Raw genomic sequence first — 25,759 nt, 5'->3', positions numbered from 1 at the left:
TTTTTTTTTGTTATGAATTCAAGAAAAAAAACTGTTGATATCTCCTCAGTCTGCTTAAAAAGGCTTTTAAAATGATTATTTTAGAAAAAAACACTGCAGAAAGACCCCGCAACCCCCCTTCTCTCCTGGTCGGGAGAAGGGAAGCAGTTTGATTTTGGCAGCTCTGCACAACTTGACATCCACGGAGAGCTCTCAGCAACTCTCCTCGTAGTAAAAGTCGTGTTAAATCTCCTCACGTTTTAATCTGACTGATGCCCTTCCCCTCCTCTCCCACCCCCCCTCACGGCCCTCCCCCTCCCTGTGATATTTATAAAACACAATCCTCTCCTCCATTCGTTCATCCGGACCGCTCCTCCTCTTCCACCCCTGCACCGCCGCCTCTTCCTCCCCTCCCCGTTTTTCGCCGGCTGCCCCTGGCCTCCTTAAAGCTATACGCGGGTGGTTGAGTGAGAGTGAGGCAGGCCGGTGGAGTTGAAGCCAGTTGTGAAGGTGTTGTAGGGGTGCAGGTTGGGCATGCCTACCAAGGAATTGGGGATCATGGTGATGGTGTTGGGGGTCATCAGGGGGATGTCGTCCGGAGAGCGCCGGAGTGTGAGCGTGTAATCGGGCAGCGAGGCCAGGCGCAGTGCCCCCTCATTGCTGTTCCCAGCCTCACACTCATGGTGCGTCTGGTTCATCTGCAACGACATGATCTCCTCCTCCGGCGCGTGGTGGCCAATGTCGTTGGAGGTGGTCTGCAGCTGCGGGCTGGGCTGCCCGTGGCCGGAGTCCTGCCGCCGCTTGTCCTTGCGGTAGTAGAGGGCTGCGAAGGCCAGGACGTTGAGGAACAGCAGCGAGGCCCCAACAGCGATAGTGACGCTGAGCTCTGTAGAATAATCCCGTGGGTTCTCTACAACCAGCGGCCCTGTCTCCTCCTCATCGCCCCAGGAGTCTTTGTCCTCACTGTTGTAGGCCGGGGACATAGGTGGCCTCTTGGTGTTGAATGGCCAGTTTTTCCCATTGGGCCTTTTGGTGGACAGTGTGTTCTGCGTGGTCTCTGGGGGCGGCACTTTGGTGGTGGTGGAGGTGTAGTGGAACATATCGTGGAGGTTGTACAAATGGGGCACTAGGTGTTTCCAGAAGGCCACTTTGGTGGCACGGTAGTGATCGCGCACACGTGGCTTCAGGCCAATATGCAGGTAAAGCTGATCCTGGGGGTTGTATTTGGACCAGGCCACCTCTTCGAAGCGATTGGCCTTGGTGTGGATGAACTTGGTATCTTGGGGAACTGGTTTGTTGGGATCCCTGGAGACAAGAAAGAGAGTTTGTTAAATGTGATTCTGAGAGTACATTAAATTATTCAAGCTTTGACATTCATGTCAAACTAAACTAAAAGTACAAGCATGTGATTCACAGCTCATATTTTGGCGTGAAAGGGGTTCAGCTAGTGGAGAATTCATTGATTTTGCTCAGTGAAATCCACAACAGCAAAAGCACAAACTCACATCGACCAGCCAAATCCTTCTGGTGATATTGGATTCGCGTGTGCATGCTATTGTGTATATATATATATGCTTTCTTCTTAATGAATGAGTTGAGAACGATTTCATGTTATATTTTCCCAAATGTCTTTCTGCTTTTGGACACCTCTTTGAGCATAACGTGCCTGTCTCTCTAACCCCCCTCCCCTTCTCTTCTCTCTCCAGATGTTGTTCTTATTTCATTTCTAAGGCAGCCCACCTACAAAAAACCAGGGCAAAGGCTTTTAAAGTAAACACATATGAATAAGTCAGCAGGCTTTAGGGCTCGCGTCAGGAGGCATCTTGTTGTTGATAATCCAACGCTGGTGGAGCCCGTTCGCTAATTGCTTAGGGAAGGCGGCACAGTGTGCATTGGCATCCAATGTGCTGATGTAAAGTGGACCATATTAATCAAGATACTAAAGGAACTGCTTAGCCCCGTGTGTGCACATATCTGTGTGCATGCATGGATATCAGGATGTTTGCATGCATGAGAGCGAATGGATGTTTATGAGACTGAGCATGACAGACAAAAAGGAAAGAGCTTCTTCTGGATGCAGTACCTCCTGTGATCTACAGAGTTCACTGTTCCACTTTTCGGTTTTCAACATGTTGCCTCAAATGACCAGCCATTTCAATTACAGTGAAGCTATTGATTTATTGAACAAATTAACATATAGCAATCTCCGACAATCACACAACTCTTTGTTGCCGTACAATGTCAGAAGTGGGAGTTCTGCGACCCAGAGTATTGCTTCTGGTACTGATGAAAGAATTGTCCTGTAGCCACAAAAACACAATAATTGATGTTGGAGCGGTGATGTTAAAACTTGCGCTGTTGCAAGGAGGCGAGGAGCAGTGCGACATTTCTCTAAATATCATGAAATATCCCTTTGTGGATCTGACTGCAATGTCAGTGGCAAGCAAAGTTCAAATTTAGCCGGGGATTTGGGGATATAGTGGCTACAGTGTTGTGTTTTTTTTCCTGTTCTTTCTTTTTTTTTTTGGCACTGGCTGAAAAACCACCAAACATGGCTAAGAGAATTAACAGCCATGCCAGAAGAATTCAACCTCCATCCTCTCTCCTGTTCGTTTTTCTGCTGTCAATTTTTCTTTTTCAGGTCAGTGCTTCTGGGAGAGGTGAGAGAGAGAGATAGAGAAGGAGAACGAGGAAAAAAGACCGAGAGAGGCAGAGCAAATTGAGACGGCTGGAGCTGAATTCCTGGACCACGGCTGGTGTCAGCAGAGCGGCCCGTAAATAACCTCTTTTATTAGGCCCGTAATGATCCCCGATGAATATTGACAGGCAGACTATGATGACTTTGTAGCTGAATATCAGTAATTAAGTTTCAAAGGAGTAGGTGGTGGAGGTAAGGTCATATTGATCTCCCGTGCGCAACATGCCAGAGAACAGGATGTCAATGGAGCCGCCTCAGACGTAGCTGTCTGCAGCCTGCGTGCTGCATGAATTCTTGCAAGAGTGCACCAGTGTGCACACACCCATGCAAGCACAGGCTCTCGCCCTCTATCTTACACACGTGCATGCGCATCGACAAGAACGATGGATATCGACACTGCTGCATTTAATGGGAATTCTTTATTTCCATAACACCATAAATGCTCTCTTTTCTGGAAGGTCAATTTGCTGAATGGTGATGGCACAAATATTGCAACCGTCCTCCGACAGATCTCACAAAACAATCAGCATGTGCATGCGGGGAGTGCAAGGGAGTGGTAGTGCAGAGGAGTTAGAAAAGCTCTTTGGTGGCTGGCTGGCTGGTTCAGTGCAAGTGTAGATGAATAATTTAGGGAACACAAAGAAATCAATGTGGCATCTTTAGTTAATTTGATTTGCCGCATTAGAGAACAACTGGCTGCCTTATCTAATTACACACACATATGCTTGGGTAATTGTTGCAAAGTCAATAGTAAACAGGCTACATTCCTTTGAACAATTTCTACCACTGCTGCTCAACTTTGGGCTGCTGTGCAGCTTTGAAGTGCTGCCCTGAGCTGCAGAGTCACAGGGAGTGATCTGAACTCAAGCTTTACTAGTCAGTGTAGCGAGGGCAACTAGGTTACCCTGTTCGATTTGTATCAGTGGGTGCTGCTGTGCGCCGTTGTCAGATTGACTGTTTCTTGAGTGCTGTGCTGCTGTGCTCTCCATCTGTGGTAAAATAGTGCTGTAATCATTTGTTAAAGTCTCTACAGGTGCCAACCTGTCTGAACTGCGTGCTCATCTTATAACAGGTCTACTGTAAAATCCAACACAATAGGCTTTAATATATACAGCAAGAATGAAGGTGCCAGGTTTTGTTGGGAAGTGTTTTTTTAATCTTTGTTTAGCATGTATGCATGGAAAAAACAGTATGATGCTTCAGTAGATACTGTGTTTAAAATGTAAAGATAATAAAGTCACTTTGGTTTTTTTTGCCTGTCCCGTTTGGATCTTTAGCCATCAGAATTGTTGTCTGAAGGCCAAGAAAGATGCCAAGCGGATTTACTTTACCAATTGGATCATCATGGCCTTGCCATATTGGTCCATTTGATTGACCTTTATTATAATTATGTATTTATTTTATTTTATTTTCGGTTGTTACAGATGGGACAGACATGACTGGGGGATAGGACAGGGAGAAAGAATGAAAGAAAGAGGGAGAGAAAGAAAAATAGAGGGGAGAAGAGATGGTAAGAAAGGGGGGAAGAAAAAGAAAAACAAACAAAACACCTGGATCACCTGTATGGAGATAAATACAACACCATCACAATAAACTAGCTAACAGTAGATAACAGTAGATACTAAATATTACATGTTATTGTGCAGTATGCAAGATCGACAGCGCACCATGTGCTTTGAGGTAGCAGCCAAGAAAAGTGTAGTTTGTGTCTGTGAACACCCGTGTATACACCTGTGTGCATCAGCACGCTTGTATTCAAAAGGTTTCTCCATGTAATGATCTGCTAGGGAGTGTGGGGAGCCATAGCCCTGTCCCCCAGGGCATGAAGCAGGTATGGAGGAGATCCAGGCCCCAGACATCCAGAGGCCCCAGAATACGAGGACCCAAGAAGGACCACCAGGGGGGCAACCGTGCCACCCTCCTGGGAAGAGCTGAGGAGAGCCCCAAACGAGAGGTCACCCAGCAGCCACGGAGCAGAGGCCAGAGGGGGTTGCAGTGACGTGCCTGCGGGCTCTGCCGGCAGCCAGCTGTGCCAGAGAGGACCGGGCCTCAGGCCCAGAGGCTAATAAATAATAATAAATAATAAATAATAAAGACACTTTGAAGGAGTTCCAGTGTCTAATTCGGAGGCTAATTAGAAGTTACGCCACAGTGTGAATTTTCATTGTTATTAAAAAAATGAAAACATATATTAAAAAACAATTTTAACCTGTTCAAACACTTCTGGCAAGCTGATATTAAATGGGAGGGTCTGTAGCTATTCATTTGAAGTGTCTGAATAACCTCAGATTAAAGCCAAATCTTGTGATCGCCAGCTCATTTCACTTTTAACCCTGGAGAACCCATGGGGTCAAATTTGACCACATGGTTTCCCTAGAAAACCAATGGGGTCGGCTCTGACCCCATGGGTTCTCCAGAGTTAAACATCACATCAGTCTGGGTACAAAACTCTGCAAAGTGCACTGTTGTCCCGTCTCACCACATGTGTTCAGCTCTGTGGCGAATGCCTAGTTGTGACTTGCATGAAGAGCCCTGGCATAATGTGATGTTTGTGGTCCTGTTGGTGCTGTCAGAGCTCCCCTGCATTAGCTGATAGCCTGCTTCCTGTCAAACCTCCCACCTAATCTGGGGATGGCCACTGAAGCTGTGGCTGGACTCCCAGGCAGAGGAGAGGGATTATTACACCCATAAAAGCAGGCGTTAGCCTTTCAGATTTCCTCTGATGTGTTCATATGGCCGTGGTAGTATAAACCATCGCCTTCATCTCCTCGTCACAACCCCCCGCCACCACCAATCTCAGTGACCTGCTGACCCCTGCTAACCTTGGCCTGTCAAGCGTATTTAAGTGTTCCCATGTGCTCTTATTTATGATTGATGGAGAATTTGGATTTCATCTCGCGACTGTCAGCCTGCGTGCCTCCATGTGCACATCTGTGTGTGTGTGTGATTGTACTGGATTTGGGCCACATTATGGTACAATAACCTCTTGGACTGAACAAGTGAAGCACTTAAACACAAGACATGTCACATTTCACAAAGCTGTTCACGCTCTGTGGTGAGGACAATGGGCCTCTCCCGGATGATATTAAAAGTGTTAAGCAGTTCTGCTATAAGAAGCTGTGCCACCTGGATGACAGACACGACTCTCGGCTCTGCCTACACATGTGGCAGAATGGGACCGGAGCTCATTACTTATTCCGAGCTCTATCTGCAAGCGCTGATGTAAAAGGTAGATAAGGGGGGAGAATGAATATCATTTTCTTTCTTTTTTCATTCCCCGTGTACCTCCTTCCCCTTTTCATCGTGATGTAATTTGAAGCGCTTGAATGATCATAGACCTAGCCATCACCAAATCTGAAAAGACACGTTTAGGTGCCCTAAGGCGGAAGACAAGAATCTATTTTCACTGCACTCAAGGTCTCTGAATCCTGAGCTGAGTATAGCTTCTCAATTTATATATATATACCAAGGAGCATGCATTAATTTAACGGCACTGATGCTCATTTTGCTAGGCTGCAGAAAAAAAAAGCTTTCTTTGGTATTGTTGTCATTGTTGCGTAACAAATTCATCCCCTGCAGTTGTTTATCTCCTTACCAGGTGACACAAAGTAAGGAACTAATTGTAATTTTCACTCCATGAGAAGGTTACCAGATCTTTTCCCCCTACACTGTGTTTGAAATTTTGAAGAAATACACTCAGTCTCATTCTGTTTGTAGACTTCGTCTTGGTTCAGTGTATGGGACGGGCTGGAGGGGGGGCATCCTCAGCGCTGAACAGGCAAATTATCAAGCTGTGCTCTTTTACCCTTCATGTGGTTGCACGCTGGGACATGGGGCTGAGTGATGCGAGGTTCATATTTAATGGCAGCCTTCGGTTCAGCAGGCTAAGTGATGCGGGGCGAGGCGCTGTGACTTTGGGGTGTGCAGAAGTGTTGGAGGACACAGCTCTGGGACCGCTCCCTGTTATGGATGCCATTGATTTGTTTGATTAGATGAGTGGCAGCGAAGAAAAATGCTTCTCCTGGCTCTCCCAAAACTTTCCCAACTTTCACTTTGTCCTTTTTTTTGAACAATTCGGAGCTTTAAGCTACGTCTGAAAATCATTTTACATGAATACGTTTAAGAATATTATTCATGTTTTAACCTGACAACCACTTATTCGCAGACGCATACATGCAGATCTACTTCCTCTTCTCCTCCCCTGCGGCCCTCCTCTCATTACATTCACTGCACAGCATGGACACCGATCAATGGCATCCCGGCCCCTTAACAAGCCACACCACTTCCTTACCTTCTCTAATGCAAATCAGGATATTGGCTACAAATCTCCTATCAAGTGAGTGCCTATTTAATGGAGTAGGTAGGTTGCTGTTGGGGGCTGAGCTTTTCGACAATGCCAAGCATTCAGTACTCCCAGTGCAGGTTTAGTCGGTTGGGCCTAACGAAGGAAACTGAAGAGAACCAGGGATAATCCAGACGAAGGACAAAGAGGGAGATCAGAGTTGAATGATGTAACTACTAGACAGCTGGGGTAAAAAAAAGAAAAAAAAGGCTGAAGCTTTGCGTGAATGAGGTCAGACAGGAGAAACAGCTGATGTATGTGTGTTGTTAATCCTACAGAAGAGGAGTGTTCGATTGACAAGTAGGAGGAAAACAAAAGAAAAATCAACCAGCAGTGTTGTAAATCAGAGTGCTGGCTGTAACACTGCACCACAGACACAGTGTAGTTACTTCTGTCTACATTTGTTTAGTTGGCAGCCTTTGTCACCAAACCAATCAATAGTGCATATTTTAGCTCACGCTGTGATCGTAATACATGACTGTATAGAATAATGAGAGAGAGTGAGAGAGGAATGGGGGATCTGTGGAGGAGAATTAAAAAAAACAAAACAACACGTGACAGCGCTCTGCTCTCTAACTACCTAGCTATACCCAGCACTGCATGTGGCAGAGCTCAGACACAGAACTGGGGAAATGAGCACAAGCCAGCAGGATAAAAACAAGTATGAAGATGGACCAACATATTTCTAGCACTAATGATATATAATGATTGATCTTTTCTGGGCCTTTCATCATCCTGTCTTTTTCTGAAGACTTCTGCCAGCGTTTCTTTCTTTCTTTCTTTTTTGTGTAAAGTTGTGTCGCTGCTGTGCTCGCACCAGTCGCAGTAGACTTGTGCACGAAAAAAAAAAAGAAAACCAAAGTTTTGACAAAACAGTTCAGATGAAGTTGTTGTGGCAATAAAGCCCAGGCCAATTTTTGCTTGTCAATAGTAAAACAAATGTTGCAGCCAGAAAAAAATAACTAAGAGCTGAGCAAATCCCTGCGCTTTGGAAACATCTCTAACTCTTGGGAAAGAACGGCCCCATAGTGTAAACGCACACTCTCGCTCTGGCTCTCACAATCACACCCGCACACATGTGCGCACACACACTAAGAAGATTTGACAGTGTGCACTCTGTATGCTTTTATGCTTCACTGATGCTGATGGAGGAAAAAAAAAAGGGCATGGGAAGGGATTTGCCCTGTAAAGATGACACAAGAGAGCCAGGGACAGGAAGAGCTTTGGGGGGAATGCTGCTATGATACCCACTGTTGACATGCAGCCCAAGTGTTTCGACATCGTGTCACACATGTTCCTACAGCCGATTTAGAGACAGGGGCAGGAAGTGCAATCTGGGTCAGTTCATTATGAACATCTGGAAGGGGAGCGAGAGCTACTCTGCAGATACAGGCGAGATGGCTGTTGGACGAGCCACGAAGGCGAAGCCAATTCAGCTGGGTCTTAATTAAAAATACGTCCTCCTGAGCCAGATTGCGTTGGGTGGTGTTAGAAGAGAGTGATATCCCCTCACGTGGTCTAAATGAGAGGCATGAACTTCAGAATCTGTGGGAAATATCTTAAATCCTCAATTCCCCCCACCCCCCTTGAAGAGTTTATGGTAGATTCCTTTACATAGGCCTGGGTAAAATTACCCTTTAAAGCAGCACGGTGAGTTTTTATTCTGCTGGCATCTAATCCTGGGCTCTTTACCATCTGAGTGCCTAATTGTGGTTTGCCTGTAATCTCCCTATCTGGAGACAGGCCAAGGCGACACACCACAGGACAGATACCCATAACATGGTGAACACAGATCTAGAACCGGTTTATCCTCTCGCTGCTCTGCCCCTAATCTCAATCAATCAGTGACATGGAAATCTACAAAACTGACATGGGGTCAGTTGTAAAGTGCAGTTTGCTTTTTCTACTCTTGGCGCATGCCAGGGTGAAGGCTAGGTTAGGGTTACAGCAGGCTCACTGCCCACGGCGCTGTGTTGAGTCTGACTGGATATAGGCATGGCAGACATGCTGTCATCCTTCATCAGAATTAATTTCAGTGACATCACAAGATCCAAGATCAGAGACATAAGCACCATGCATTGTTAACTCGAGACCTCAAACTTCTGTTTGTCATTTAGATTAAACACATTGTCTCCTCTCATGAGACCAGATCACTTTCCTGAAATGACAAGTCAAAAAAAAAAGAAAAAAGAAAATCAATCTGCGCGCATCTACAAATGCAGCTTTGTACGTGTTGACACAAAATGGCTGCCAGGCAGAGGAGACAGCTGTCCGGGCATCACTGATGAACTTCAGTACTTTTCTCGAGGAGCCAAAACAGCCGACATCAGTCCATCTGCACTAGTCAGCCATTAGCAGCTCAAGGTCCTATCAGCCAGACGATTGGATGTAAATGCCACCTGATTGGACGGCAGATGATATAGAGACAGATAAAAAACAGAACAAGATTTCAGATGGCATCCCATTCAGGATGGGATCAATACCCCTCTAGGAACAGGGATTGTCAAATTAAATTTAAGTTGTTAGAAATGATTACTAGTAGTCATACAAAATGGTCCGGTTTTGTGATGGGTGGAGGGGAAATTGAACATAGTGGGGAGCAAGAGACACCCAGGGCACGAGTGATTGACTGGGTCCAGGCTTAGGGAATCAATACCGCTGAGGGCAAGAGTTTGATATGCCTCCCTGATAAGTCTTTGTGTCTTTTGGGCCCCGGTATAATAGAGCATAGATAGTATTTCCAGCCAAACACGCACACACGCAGCCACAGTACACACACATATGGACGCAAGTATACAGAAGGGCAGGCAGCCATGCACCCAAACAGGCAGCCAAGCACGAATAGCACAGCACACATTCTGCAGGAACATTTAATCATCCTCACATTCAATATGTCTCAGGTTTTCAGACTGAGACCCAGGAAGTCCAGGCAAAAAATACCTCAGAAAAAATGTCTCTCTTGAAAAATGCCTTTTCTGTCCTATACAATCTATTGTAGAGCTTCCTTTCTCCTGCAGCTCATTTTCTGCAGCACAGAAGTGCTGTTAATAGGACTGAAATAGGATTTTTTTTAATCTGTGACCTTCTATTAATAACTTAGCAAGTTCATAATTGCATGAGCACTAGTTTAACCAATGTAAAAGTACAGTTGTTAGAAAACACAAACCAGGGGGAATGTGGAGAAGCATTGTGTTTCTGCAGGAGGAAACACAACACAAACACCTGCCTGATCTGAGATCAGAGATTAATATGTTCAGTCTACCCACTGTTAAATGAACTTCTGCATTTGTAGCTATCTGTTCATGTTCCTTATGGTTTCTTACCACTGCACAATTACTACAGCATGCTGCGAGTTTATGCTCTTGAGACTGTCTATGGAGTGGTAAAAAATAAGCTACCGGAGGAAGAGTGAGCACAAGAAAACCACACATAAACTATCAACAGCATCCATGCATGTGGCCATCGCTCCATCGGTTCGCCGGGAACATCTTACTGAGCTGGCCTTAAGTTGAGATAACACTCTGTAACCCTCGGGGTAAAACCTCAGTCATCAATTTTAGAGAGTAAAGCTTCAGGTAAAAATGTAAGTTACTGTATACTAGGACTGCAACATGTTTTTTTTTATTATTTACTAATATATTTGTATGATTTAAATGTCCTGCTTTATACAGCAAACAGTCACAGCAATACAAAAGAAAACATATTCACGTCTCGATCCAGCAAGTGTTTTGCATTGTTTTCTTACAAAAAAAAGGCTTAACAATTAAAATAACTGAAAATAACTAAAATAACAGCTAATTCGTTAAATGACTGATCCTTTTATCTTTACAGTGTGCTTTTGCTGAGTAGAAAATGAGCAAACAGGAAATTGACTACTTGTGCACATAGGCATACATCAATATCAAGCTGCTACCCAGCACCATTATGAAAACGTTTGTAATTTAAATGTCAGTGGTAGCTTCCCTCTGATGGAAAATAAAAAGTACTCACCCAGTCTTGGCAAAGTTGGTCCAGTAGGTCATGACCACAGCACTCAGCATGACATCGTTCTTGGAGAAGTTACAGGGGAAAAGGTCAGTGGGACCAATCATAGGAATTCCAAAAACATAGGGCACCTCATCGCCATGGGCGGCATCAGACCAGGCGGGCTTCATCAAGCTCTGGCAGTGATGGTAGAAGGCGTAGAAGTACGTGGGCGAGCCATAGCGAGCGTGGAGATCAGCCGTAACCACCGACGGCTCGACCCACTGGTGGTCGGTAAATAAAGCCACCAGCGTTTTTCGTCTGGTCTCGGGATTGTCCCTGTCTGCCCAGTCTGTGTACATGAACTTAATGGTTTCCCTAAGTGTGTCCTTGCCTTCCGGGTACCCGTAAAGACTGTCCACAAAATCGGACACAGAAAAATCAAAGTCATTTCCAGATACGCCGTCCTCTGAATCCACCACGTTCTCCACAAACCGGAGCCCTTCACCCTGATTGACCCCCAGCATGATATCATAGTTGAGAAACTCTCCTTGCTCCATTAGGATCTCAGGGTCGTCGGGAATAACATCACCATCAATTACAGGTCCAAAGGCCACGTGGTACCTTGCAGGCTGTATGTCCTGCTCCACCAGCTCTCTGGAGCTCTTCTTCCTCAGACAGTCCACCATGTCTGATGTGTCCAGCACATTACAGCCCACCTTCTCTGCCAGGAGACGCGTATACTTGACCGGCTGATAGTTCACTGCCCAGCTGGAGAGGGCTGAGCCGCTCTGAATGATGGCTCTGTGGAACAGACCTGCACAAGGACACAAGAAGAGACAAGATGATGTTTAGTGTCGTTATTCTGAAGGATAATTCAGTTATGCACTATACTACATGATAGCAGTTAATTTTGTTGCTGCCATGATCAAAAGGGGGCTGTCTGCTACACAGTTGATAAGAATAACAAAGGCCAGACAGAAAAAGTCCTTGTTGCCATGCAGAACAATAATGGAATCATTGCCGTGATAATGAATGTGCAGATGGCCTGGTCTCGCCGACAGCTCGCAGACATGGGAAAGAATCAGCGCTCTGTCTGTCATCCTCTCTTCCCCTATCCATCTCTACGTGCCCTCTCGGAAAATGAATCAAAGCTGGCAAACAAGTCTATACCATAAAATATATTAACACCTTCCCTCATGCACATGCACCACAGTTTGATTTAAGAATATATGAACCCTGTTGCCCATCCCCTCCTTGTGATAACGTGCTTTTCAAGGTAGCTTAAACTGGGTGAAGCAATTACACAGACACTTTTTGCGCTCATTATATATGCATAGCACCTCTGCATCAGTTATATGTCAGTTTTTTCCACATAGCAAAATTGTAGTCTTTCACATTTTTTCCATGTCTAAGACCACTAAATTCTACACTAGTGGGTGGGTGGATTTCTATAAATAATAACAATAAAAAAAAACCCTGACTCCCGCTCACTGCATTTGCAGAAGTAGCTGCAAATTTTTAAACTGGCACTAGAACACACTGCGGTGGCAAGCAATGAAAGAAGACCAGACTGCACAGAAAAACCCAAGGTCTCGCCTGCTTGTGCGCTGCAGAAATAGACACATGTTGAAACAAGAGTCAACAGATCACGCATTATACGAATCTACATGGAAGTTTGTTTCTTGTGTGTGGGTTTTGAAAGAGGGGTGGAGGTGGTTCAGAAATCAAGGCGAACGCATTTACAGTCTCACGGGGAGCTCTTGCAAATTAAATTACATTTTAGCTGCACTGATGTATGAAGGAAATCTGAAATGACTGTTCATCACAAGGAACAAATCCAAAATAACAAACATAATTTCCTTAGAAATAATTGGAAAATTTGAGAAGAGTGAAGGTAAAACGACATGCACCCCCCTCAACACACACACCTAGTGTCAGTTAGGCCTCCCTCATATCACCGGCAGCGCCCTGCAATCGACGGCAGCGCCCGTCCTCGACAGCACCACTCATCTGCACTCCAGATATGGTTTTCGAAAATCACAAGTGCTATTTTACTGATCTCAGAGAAAATCAGAGGCAAAGCTCCTACCACTTGACCATGCCGCTTTATTGCTCACGGCGCTATCATTGCCGGAGTCAAGGAATTCCAGTGAACTCATGATATTGAAAGCCACAGCAGAAGAAATACTCCTGAAATGGCATGCATTAAAAAAATGTCATTAGACATCCCACACTGAAGCCAAAAAGACTAGCAGAGAAACATACAGGCACGCAGACTCAGTTTGTGATTTTTCAGCGTCAGTGTGGGTGGCTGTGCTGAAATCTTTGTGTTTATGAGGTAAACAGCAGACTTAAGTGCCAGATATATCACTTTGGTAGTCTTAATCAGAGGCGGCAGGGGGTTTATTTCTTCTTGGCGAAGACGGAGTGTTTATTTACAGAGCTATTTACATTTATTTGTTCTCAAGTAGTAAGTAGAATTAATGTGTCTGGGTGAGTGAACTGTAAAGCGTTTCTGTTGTGAGTCTGTTCACTAGTATATGATGCATTTTAATGTTTATTTCAAGAGCTGATCTATTCTATTTTTCTACATGTCTGAATATAAGTTTTTGACTTAATCCTCCGTGCCACACTGTCATTTTTGATGTCTTTGTTTTTCTGTCTACGTGGATAAGACCTTCCGCCTTCAGTGGCGCTGGCCTCACAGTGCCCCTTGAACTGCGCTGTGGTTGTGCATCTCCGCAGGACGGTGGCCCGTGCTGTGTCCCACGGAGCGGAAGCAGATGTCGAGGGCTTCGCCCACTTGAAAGCATTAGTGGGGCAGTCGCAAGATGAAAGATGGCCGCTTGGAGGCTGAGAGAGGGTAGGGGGTGGGCTGGGGCTTAATCCTGCCATCCCTCCCTCCTCTTCTTCCTCCTCCTCTCCTCTCCTCTCCTCTCCACTCGCCTTCCCCTCCCCTCACTCTTTAGTGGTATTGCCTCTCTTCACATCTCAACTCTGATTGCGCTGTGCAAATAGAGCCAGTCATGGTGCAGGAAGTCTGTCCTGAATCCCAATGCTGCCAGCTATACCACAGCCACTTTTTGAATGTCTTTGATCAGAAGTTGCTGTAGGAAAACGTTTACCAGCGCACAGGTTCCTGTGATTGCCAAGGTGATTTGACAGACATACGTATATCAAATCCGTTTGCAGTAATTGGAGAGAGCTGCTTGAGTGTACCTTGGCTGGGTCCCATGTCCAGATACACCCCAACCAACCAACAGATGGCCAGCTGCTGAGGAAGCTACAGCCAGGTTGACACTCCTGGATTTATCTCCTGCTTTGGTTGATGAAAAGAAGGACGAATGAATAAGGTTTTACTATTGTTTGTCAGGAAACATATAAATCCAGCACTCAAGAGCTGTCACTGGGCCGATAAATATGTATTAGAGCTGTGTGTGATGAGCCCCACTGTGGTCGGAAGCTCACTGGGGAAGGTCAGAGAGAGAGGAGAGAAGTGCACAGGCTTTATCACCCACTGAGGGAATCCACTAATTATCCACACTGGGACGAGGATGTCTGCGCATGTGAGAGCACACTTGTGCGTTCGCATGTGTGTGTACGTGCATCCACGCATGTTTTTGCCGACTTTGATTGATAAAGCAAAGAGATGGGCCTGTCGATGGATAGAGCAACCATTGACAGGCATCATCATGATGGGAATTAACCATTTGTGACACCGTTTTGTCTCTAGTATTTACTCTGACACCTGCGGAGGGAGTGATTCCTTACGCGCCATCCGGGTGAATTAAACAGAAAGTGCACGGACGCACGCGCGACATTAATATCCACCAAGTTTTATTTTGTAAAAGCAACAGATAGCCTGATTATTATCTGCCTGTGTTTGACATGCGAGGACCCGACACCCAAACTGTGAGCAGATCCATCAAACTATAGCATTGCTGGCAGATTGAGGTCACGCTGAATTATGACTGGAGCTGCAAGGTAATCACTCATTGGGCCCCTGCTAAAATGCTGTTGCGTTGCCCCGCAGCCGCCTCTGCGCTGTGGTTTTCTGACCTCGACCGCGTTGCCCCCCCCCCCACACACACTTCATCCTCGCTAGACTCCCGTTAAACAGGCGTGTAGTTCAGGCCCCGTATTGGTGGAGTGGCTTGTGGAGATAATTCACTGATGATAAGAAAGAAAGAGCTTGACCTTGGGGCTAATGATGACCATCGCATCGGTTGGAGAGCCACACACACTAAAACACACCCACAGGCTCAGACAAGTTTAAACCTTGTTTTGACAATACCAATATGGATAACGTGCTGATACTAATGAGCAAATCCTGCATCAGTGGAGAGAGGAGCATGACGTGGTTGTACTTTGGATCACTGTGATGTATTATGCGGCAGCTACGGGCATGTGTGAGAGTTCAGTCTGTGTTAATGGACAAGGATGCTATGCTGGTGCCAGTTAGTGCGATAAATGACTGTACTCTGTAATCTGGAACAGCTGGCAAAATGCACTCAAGCGTCAGCGGTGAGTTTCATCAGTCTGCGGTGCCGTGATGTTTTTAACGGCAAAATCCATCCCACAGAACCGCTCCAAATGCCATCCGCACAAACAACAAGGAAAATAAAAAAACAAAGAACACCTTTGTAAGTTTGGACCGGCTAGGTCTCATTTTATAGGTCAGGGATTCATTTTTCCTTCCAATATTCCTACACGACTTTCAAAGCTATTATGGACAAAAATATGCAAGGCAGCAAAATGTTATCAAAACTCTTCTCCAACACATAAAAGCCATCGCAGGGGAGAAATAACGTAGCCATGGGGACATGTAGTTCTCTCTCCTTTTTCTCCTCGCTCACAACTTGTTTTTTTTGCTTGCTTCAATCCATCCCCTGCTCTGGTTTTCCTCCCTCTCTGTTGCATTCACGCAGTCTCCTTTTCTGAGGGACCACGCTGAGTCCCTCCCTGCTGATTATTAGACATAAGCTTGCGTTCAGCGGAGCTTGAATCCTCTGAGCCATCTTACCTCCACCATCTCATCACTGTAAGCAAATCTCCACAGACCCGTGGACTTTGCAGAGCCCCCCCTCTGTTGAAAGCATTTCTCTCCGTCTACAGCCAAACTAGGCTAGCACAGTAGTTGGACACAGTAAGTGTTGTTCTGCCTCTCTTGCTGCGTTTCACTCAGTCGGTGCTGTTGTTATCTTCTTCCAGGAATCCACAGTGTTAGTGTCTTTTTTTTCCTTTTTTAAAATTTTTTTTAAAATTATCTACGGGAATAAATGAAGTGAACTTAATGCATAATCCCATGTGAAATATTTAAAGCCAGGTGGGAGACCAATACTCATAAAATCTGTCAAATTATCTATCCTTGGCCGGTTGCAGTTAAAGCTGTCGTCTCCATGGCTACAGCTTACAGGCAGCATCCACTTAAACACAAGTGCCTCTGGTCTGATCATGCATTAGTCCATGGGTAATTTCACATCGATATGGCAGCCCCGAAACAACACCTACATTGTTTTTTCTGTTCCATTAAAATTTCCACCCAACACTGAACTTGTCAACTTCAAAATGACGCTGACAGAATCAACATCAGAGCAAAATGACTTTTAGGACAGCAGCGTCTTTGAAAATACTTTCTGCATTCCCTTAGGCTGCAAGGACATTTTTTAAAGGGACAGTTCGGCCCAAACTGAATGTCCATATTTTTTCTCTGGCATGTAGTGCTGCTTTAGTCATCTAGATTGTTTGGCATGACAAAAAAAGCAGGGAACAACTTTGAAAGTTTGGACTGGCTAACTCTCATTTTACAGTATAGGTCAGTGATTCATTTTTCTTCCAGTGCTCTACTTTGGGTGGCTGAGTCTCAGGAGGTACGGTAGGGCATTGGGAGGTCGGTGGTTCAATCCCTAGCTGCTCCAGTCTGCATGCCAAAGTATCTCTGAACAAGATATTGAACTCCTGTTGCTCTAAGTGCAACAGGAGTGAATGTTAGATTTAAAGCACTCAGACGTGGAAAAACGTGTTTGTGAATGAGGCACGTTGAGTGCTAGAGTAGAAAAGTGGCATATACGAAACATTTACATGACTTTAAAAGCTGTTACGGACAAGGTGGATTTATCCATCTAGATTGTTTGGGGTGAGGTGGCCTTAGTCTTAGACCGTTTGGTAAGAAAACACGGTCAAACCACCAACAAATACATTTGAAAGCTTCTCTTTTCAGATGAAAGGGAGGCAAGGAACTACCGTCAATGAGAGACTTGTGCTCATGACAGTGAGACATGATGTAAACATTAATGGCTTCACCTCCAGGCTGAGCTGCAGTAGGTGCACACTTCCTTTGACTGCTGGATGGAGACCGGTGTAAAGAACATACCTCTTGCATAAACAAAAAATGCACCAAGATTTGTGGAATTTGAAACAAATAATTGTGTCATCATTTATGTAAAGGAATCTTCAAAAAATATGTGTTTGGTAACATAATAAGGCGATAAGGAGTTTGCATGTTCTCCCGGTGTTTGCGTGGGTTCTCTCCAGGTACTCTGGCTTCCTCCCACAATCCAAAGACATGCAGTTAGTAGCGTTAGGTGAATTGGTGATTCTAATTTGCTTATAGGTGTGGATGTGAAAGCGAATGGTTTTCTGTCTCTCTGTGTTAGCCCTGCGACAGACTGGAGATCTGTTCAGGGAGTACTCCACCTCTCACACTATGGTAGCTGGCTACAGCCCCCCTGTGACCTGGGTAAGGGTAAGCAGAAGAGAATGAATGGACAACAAGGCAAGTTCTATCTAGCTACTTTATTTTTAAGAGAAATCTATAGACCCAAAACTGGGCAACTAACACCAAAGACAATCTAGATATGTAAATACTATTACAGATCAGAAAAAAAACATGCATTTTATTATTATTATTATTATTTTTTATCTAGGTGAACTATTTCTTTAAATAACAGTGGCATCTAGGCAGCGGGTGAGTGAACATTCAACAAGTAAGACTGTTATTTGTAGTACCTGCTTGCTTAAACGTTAAAAATGAAAAAATACATAAAATAGCCCACTTATGATTGATTGCATGCACAATTTATTTAGCTTCAGAGCTACAACTGCTACTTGTACCTACAGTAGCTTCAATTTTTTTTCCCTCTAAACTAGATTTACTCTGAACTTGTTTCATAACAGATGATCCAACAGGATAGCTGCCAAAGAAAATGTATCGTCCTCCCAGAAACTGACAGTTTTTTTCTTTTTTTGCTACCGATTATAATACAGAAGTACACTGTTACCTAATTTGTAGCAAACTTTAGCCTGCCTTAAATCCCAGGTGGCCTTGTAGCAATACTTAAGTGAAGAGCAGGCTTTAACACAGGAGGACTGCCCTATGTCCATGTTTCATCATGCCCATAAAGAGACAGTGGCTGAGGGGCCAGTGTTTTCATCTATCAGTGTGAGACATGCTTCATGCCAGCCCTATATAATGTTGTTTGAAGCTGTTGGTCTTCTCCTCCAGCCTCTGTAGAGACTGCCTGCTTGCCTGCAGGCTGTGGCTTAGGCCAGATAAAGAGTTTGATCCATGAGGGTGGATGGATGGAAGAGGGAGGGAATGGGGAAGCAGAACAGAGGAAGAAGGGGGGGGGGAGCAGAGAGAAGAGGAAGGCTGGGCAAAGATGAAGGTATTAGTGGAGGAGAGGCGAGGAAATGTGAAACAGCATGAGGCAAAGGGGGAGGAGGCGAAAGGAAGAGAGGAAAGGAGGGTAAAAATGACCCCGCTGACAGGCTGTACCTAGGTTTAAGGATCGATGTGCATCTGAGCCCAGTGAGTGTGATATCTCCTACTAATCACGACACGACATCCACTGGTCAATACCTCACACTCCAGGCCTCATCATCACACACGCTGACCTCCCCCCTGTCTGCACGGACAGCACAACAGGGCCACGGCTCCTCCTTGAACTCATCAATCTGGCTGCTAATCACATGGCGTGCACGCCACACCTGAGTCAAACAGTATTTGTGGACTAATTCTCAGAATTTAATTTAGCCGAGGATCGGTGTGGGCGGAGTTTACTACACCAGGACATTCCAGATTAGTGTGCGTTGTCATTCAGAATAAAGCAGATTACTCTGCATACATCTTTGTGATTGTCTGAACTTTTTGTTGCTTCTGCGGTGCACCGCCCGACGTGACAAATTGGATCTGACATTTTCAGCAGGATGACGCTGCCATTTACTCGAGCATCATACGTGATCCAGTTATGATGTCCACTCACAGAGAGAGAAATACAAATACAAAGGTACCCACAACACTTACTACATTTACTACTGGATGATAACAGCATTTGTAACACTTAAACGAAGGTTAGAAGAGCTTTAAAGCTCTCTACCGTGGTTGCTAGAAGCCAGAAAAGCACGTGGAAACGTGTTTGATGGATGAAAAAAAAAATCAAAGGGTGCATGCAGGCTTGTTTTTTTTAGATCTGGGATTCGCTATGCAAGAAATAGAATATGTATAAAACATGAATGGAGATCTTTCTATGCGACACAGAGAGTTTCAGTTTAGAAAGGAGGCGATCATTCCACAGTTTTTATTATTGACTTTATGCATACTTAAACAATCTGCCCTTTTCATGCACTTGCTCGTTCAGCTGCTTCCTGTTTGGATGCTACCTGTGCATTCCCAGCACTGCTCACCTACCGTATGCATGCATACACATCGAACTGATTTCATTACTTCTTTCCCCTCTCAGACACTCTGCTACACCAAGAGAGACAGAGAGCCGGCGCTGTGATTTTTTCTTTTTTCCATTTGCACTCATGCATGTGTCACTAATGCTGCAGCCTCTGAAAAGCAGAGAAAGCTATCTCTCTGTCCTTCTAATGCTAGCTCGCTTTGTGCAGTGGCTGTTTTTAGGCGATTTTTCGCCACGCTCACTCCTCACTGCTGCAGTGCTAAGATTGGCCTGATAGCTGTGTACACACAACAACGTGCACTGTCAGCGAGCCTTGACAAGGCGTCGATGTGGAAATGTGAAGAATAATGAGTTATTACAGGGTTATCTATGTGTATCTCCATGTCATGACTGTGTAAGCGGCTCTGCTAATCTCATTAGATGAGACAAGTTGTTAAAGATGTTTTCTGATTTCCTCTCTCTTCTCTCCTACTGCTTCCACAAATAGATTTCAGATCAGTGTGCTGAGAGGAAATGATTAGTGCTTTTAGCTCCCACGGAAACCGGTTTTTCACGAGAGAATTGTGCAAGTGGCTGCTGCGTAGCGCCAGTAAAAAACATCTGACTCCTGTTGTTTCTAAATATATGCACCATATTTTACACCCCATCTGCATTGTATAGCAGCCCCAAAGCTTGGTTCATTTTTACATATGCAGCCAGCAGTGACAGCTGGAAACAAAGCGAGCACTGACTTCAAGGAAGCTAGGCTCCATAAGTACAAATCAGATGTAAAATATGTCTAGCATGGGTGGGTCAAAGATATAAGTCACACACAAATACGACAATTCAGCCATGAAATGTGAAAGGATGGGAAGCTTCTATTCTTGGCGACATCTTGCCAATGACAGCCAGATGGGACGGCTGAAACTCATTTTTGGGCCAAGGAAAGCCACGGAGAGGGCGCAGTTGCATTTGTGACAGACAAATTATCACAAGGGGTGTACAACCCCCCTGGGGGAGGCAGAGAAGTAAAGGAAGAGTGACAGGGAGAGAGAAAGAGAGCCCCGGTCAAAGTCTTACGGAAAAAAAAAGAAAAAATTAGCTGTGAGCTGTCGGGGTATGTTAGGTGAAACTGAGATGGATACGCACAACCCAGCTAAAAGCAGTTGGTGGGTGGAAGCTTACTGTTCCTTTTCACAGACTTCCAAAACAGCAGATTGCTTGCCTGCAAGCCTTTGAGTCTTGTTTCGAATAGACGACGTCCCTGATCTGATTGTAGCTTACAAACAAAGGTAAACAATGTGCGTGGCGTTCATGCGCACAGAGCTGATGGCCAAGCATGCACATGTGAGTCCTCAAAGCATCATTTGTCTTTCCAGGGAAGTCCAATCCTACTCCGGCTTACATAGAAAATACCTAAAGGCGATGTTTATTATATATACACTATGCAAAACACCCACATAAATACTAATGCACACACATACACACACACATGGGTACATTCAACAATTCAGGAAACTCATTAAAAACTGCACGCGGACCACCTCGTAGGCAGCAACCTTTTTTCTCTGACCAAGAACATCAACAACTCTTTTAATCTAAAACAGCATAAATGAACCAGAACCAGAGGACATACTGGAAAAAAAACTCCCCTGGATGTGCTGTAATTCCTGCTCCACTCTCGAAATTATAGTGCTCTTCCTATTAGAAAGACTCCCTCCATTACAGATGCCTTTAAGGGTCAGTGCTCACACCAGCAGCAGAATCTGAGCTGATTAACTATTGTACCATGCATGAACGTGCCAGGGCGGGCACGGGTTCCAACAGGGTAAACATATTCTTCTAGCTGTGCCTATGTCACTCTGTGTTCCTCTCTCGCAACGTCTGACACCACTGTTCCCTGCTCTGCCCGTCGTGCCAGTAGCCCTGCAGCCAGAAGCCACAAAAGCTTTGTTTAATTCAAGGCGGCACTCCATGCAAACAGCGGCCAAATATGGGAGGGATATGCGTCTCCTTCTCCTCAACCTCATTCTTGTGCACACATTAAAGATAGAGAGCGACGCTGAGTCTGGGATGGGACCTGATCTCAGCACCTGAATGTGGAATTACCTGCTCTGAAGAGGGCAGCTGGGTTTGTTCACACACACACACACACACACACACACACACACACACACACACACACACACACACACACACACACACACACACACACACACACACACACACACACACTGCCATGTGTGCCCATCAGTAGCCTGCCTACTGTGTGCAGTGAAGAGATAGCAACAGTGTGACAACAACCTATCCCTGGAGAGCACTGTGCCTGCCTTCCCTGCCTCATGCTTCATACTGTAAATTCCCATTGAGTCAATTACCGTGGCAGACTCTTTAGCCACCACGGCCACTTACTGTAAGTGGACGTTGAGACAATTGGGTTATGACATGTTCTGCTGTAAAAATGGTTTGGAAAAGTTCCATCGGCAGCAGCGGCTCCCAGAAAAATCTACTCAAACAAATCAAGTCAACTGGAAATCCCAACAATTAAGAGCTATTTGTGCAGCCTATCTGAACTCAGCAACCAGCGACTGAGCATCGATCCTCTGCAAAACTAATCTCGATCAATCCATTCAAATGTTTTTATTTTGATTAGAAAAATACACAGAGTTGCTGAGATGTTGACTTTAGTAATAGAGATTAAAAATGTGTTGACCAAAGTGTTCATCAATCTGAAATGCCTTGTTTTTTTTCACCCCCTCTCTCTGAGAATAAAACACGTGCTGACTACACATTTATCTGCAGTCCAAACTGAAAAATATATCGCAGCAAGACAAACAGACCGACGTATGGATGAACCGAGCCGCCGACATCTATTCTCATTGTGTCACAGACAAAGAACAGAGGACGGGGAAGAAGAGGGAGGTCATGGGAGGATAACAGGAGGATAGGGGTGTGTGTGAATGTGTGTGTGTGTGGGGGGTGATAAGACTCTTAAAGTTCCTCAGTGTGTGCTACTGTCCCCGGAGAGTATTCAAGGCAAGGCAGAGGCTCTCTGCATAGGAAATAGCACTCAGCATGCTAACTGTGACTTTGCATTCATTGTGAGGAAGACACAAGCATCTTAATGTATCGGGTGACTCATGCAACCATTTCATCTCGAATACGCACTTGCTCCAAAAGCTTGGGTAAGAAGGCTTTGAAATGATTGCAGTGTGATTTGCGATTTGGAAAATGTAATTTCTCAGCAGTTTGAGATCGCAACATACCTGAGATTTCCAACTGAAACGGCTTTCCAACTAATGCAGATTTGTCAGACCAGTGCTTGAACTATTTGATTTTTTTACTGAAGCTATAAAAAACCTTAAATAAGTTTGTTTCTTCATTTGGGCAGTTTTATTTTCTCGGCTAGTCGACAGCTAAGCAGCATCGCTGGCACTTGGAATAATTTACTATAAGTATTTTCATTTAACTGTATTTTGTGCAGCTCTGCCACCTCTCTGTGAGGACATATTCGGTTATGATGCTCTGCAACTGTGAGTAAATATAAGCCTGTGTATTAGATTTTGGAGCCTGAGATGAAATCTAATTTCTGCGAGCTGAGTGAGAGAGATTGCTTGCTGATACATATCCAAGGCCACATCTGGTAGACCCTATCAAATATACATGAACTTGTGGAGATCATGATATGGCAGCGCTCCCATTATTTCCCCACGACCGCAGCGCATTCGTGCTCCTTGTATTCGTTGTTCGATACTGGTGCCGACATTTACTTTGATATTTACAAAGTTTGCAAAAGACAAACACAGCGACACACTCACACACACACCTTCTGTGTCGGTGCTCGCCAAAAAATCCTGGTTACTTTCTGATCTCTTAAGGATACCATTTAAGAACTGAACATTGTAATGGAGGCAATAAAGCATGGAGATGACTTTCCTGATATTGAAATGTGACAGTTAATTTCAGTCATTGGTGGAGCCAGCTGATAACAGATTGATAGTGTCACAAACTGTAATGGACAAGTAATTAATATCTATTGCGCTGCCTCCATTTGGAACACTAATGTATCATATTGAATTTCAGATGAAGGGGGGGGGGGGGACGAATGACAGAAAACATCTCAATGTCTGGCATGGAGTCAACCTCATTTCAGTCCGGGACGGTCTAATAACAAGGACTATATACATTCCCCTTTCAGAGCAGCACTCCAACCATTTTCAATTTTGGCAGGGGAGAAAGCAGAGTATTTTTACCTCCAGTCTTCTCTGTCAAACTCTGAAAAGGCCAAATGGGAAGTGGTGGGCAATTTCTTCACCACCTCAATACCAAATATTCTGGTGGCTGTTTACAGTGGAGTCGGGCTGCAGGGAGTAAAACACAGAGTGACAGGCCGAGGTCTCGGCACAAGGGCAAAAAGCTGTGAGTCTCTTCCCTGGTCACTTCATTCACTCCTCTTTTTTATGTGTGTGTGCGTGTGTGAGAAAGCCCGTACACACAGGCGTCACTCTCTTCGCTTATGTTGTATGCATATACAGCATATACATACACCTGCATTCTGGTTAACTTTTGTCATGCCGCCGTGTGCCCGCCTCGCCGAGGTAGGAAAGGCATTCAATAGTTGCCGTTCCACCTCGGCGATCACGCTTCAGATTATCAGTCTTTCACAGTCAAAGCGGTCCGTGGCAAGAGGAGACGAGAGAGGATAACAAACAAAAAAGAAAAAGAAAATATAATGGTCATGTGAGAGCATGCGCGGTTATCTTTGTCGTGTTTTTGTCCTCTTTCTTGGTGCTAAAATGCTTTTCAGTTTTCATATCCTCCCCTGTATTCTCTCCTCTCTGTTGTGCCTCTTGCTGCCAGTGCCATCAGGCACACAGCTGTAGCCACATGAATCCGCCCGGAGAGGGAAAGTATGTGGTCTTACATGAACACATGGAGTGTGTGTATGTGTGTGTAGCTGTGGTGAGGTGAGTTGAGCACAGAGATTGGGGGAGGGGGGTGCAGTATTTACACAGGACAACCTTTAATGACAGTCAGTCCCACGGGTTTGACCTGCCAAAACCAGACTGTGTGTATGAGCTGTGTGCTAAAAATGTCCACCTCACTTTTTGTGCATGTTTGTGCAGTACTGATGCGAGTCTGCAGAGATGAGTTATGAGTGCGCACGGGTGTGTGTGAGTGAGACAGAGTGTGCTAGTCTATCAGTTAGGCCGCATACTGGCATGCTTCACTTTCTCAATGTCAAGCAAACACATATTCAACAGCAACTAACGTCACAACACTTGACACATATCGCACCCACAGACATTCTTTTCCAGCGCACATTCAGAGTGGCATTGGTAAGCCTATTGCCATTACTATAGAATGTGTCATTGTCAGCTTTCATCACCACCTAAAGAAATGACAAGCGGGTCTGGTGCCTCGTTTATAAATCAGTGCGTAGGTTTGATGCTAAAAGTGTGCATGCACACAAAGGAAAATGTACGCACACCTGCAGTCAGTGTACCCGTTATAAATCGCAGTCCACCTGGAAATAGGGTGGATGAGCTCCATATCCCATCATCTAAACACCCACATTCAACTATATATGGTCAATGCAAATGAATGTGCATCGAGTGATGTCGCTCATCAACAGGTTACGTGGTTCTCTAGCAGTGTGAATCCTTGCACTTGCAGCTTTATGCACGAGTGTCAGCATAGTTATTTCTTCATACCTTCCCCAAATAATCAATATTATCCAGCTAGATATACAACAAGGAAAACAACTTTTTTATTGGGCAAAAAAAGCCTTAATTTTATTTTTTCACTAAAAACAGTTTGATATAACAGATGCTACAGTAGCATCTATGCTATCGCTTGAGAAGCCACCATTGTTGGTTTTGAACAACAACTCTCACACTACCTAACACTTGTGCTGATTGGTCAGAATCGATGGGGTTTAACTAGCTAAAGGCTTACGAACATGGATTCCCTGAGGATTCCCTTGCTAGATAGTAAGAATATGGATTATATAGTAATAACATGTTATTCCAACAGGATTTTTCATGGAAGGCAGTAATAAATCACTGTAGGCTGAATTTTCTGTGCACATTTCTGTTCATAATGTCTCAC

General features: G+C 44.8%; 1 protein-coding gene across 2 annotated transcripts in view; it reads right to left on the bottom strand.

The window, feature by feature from the left end:
- Positions 1–332: 332 nt before the first annotated feature.
- Positions 333–25,759, bottom strand: part of nlgn3a (neuroligin 3a) — a 129,276-nt gene continuing 103,849 nt past the window's right edge. For both annotated transcript variants that reach the window (XM_063491445.1, XM_063491453.1), the window contains 2 exons: positions 11,010–11,799; positions 333–1,284 (listed from right to left, as the gene is read on the bottom strand). In XM_063491445.1, coding sequence (XP_063347515.1) covers positions 429–1,284; positions 11,010–11,799 — 1,646 coding nt within the window. In that variant the 3' untranslated portion in view covers positions 333–428. The remainder of the gene's footprint in view (positions 1,285–11,009; positions 11,800–25,759) is intronic.

The sequence above is a fragment of the Pelmatolapia mariae genome, linkage group LG2, assembly GCF_036321145.2.
Source record: "Pelmatolapia mariae isolate MD_Pm_ZW linkage group LG2, Pm_UMD_F_2, whole genome shotgun sequence".
NCBI classification, from domain to species: Eukaryota; Metazoa; Chordata; class Actinopteri; order Cichliformes; family Cichlidae; genus Pelmatolapia; species Pelmatolapia mariae.
The sequence above is the reverse complement of the archived record's forward strand: the minus strand, read 5'-3'. Positions and strand labels throughout refer to the sequence as shown.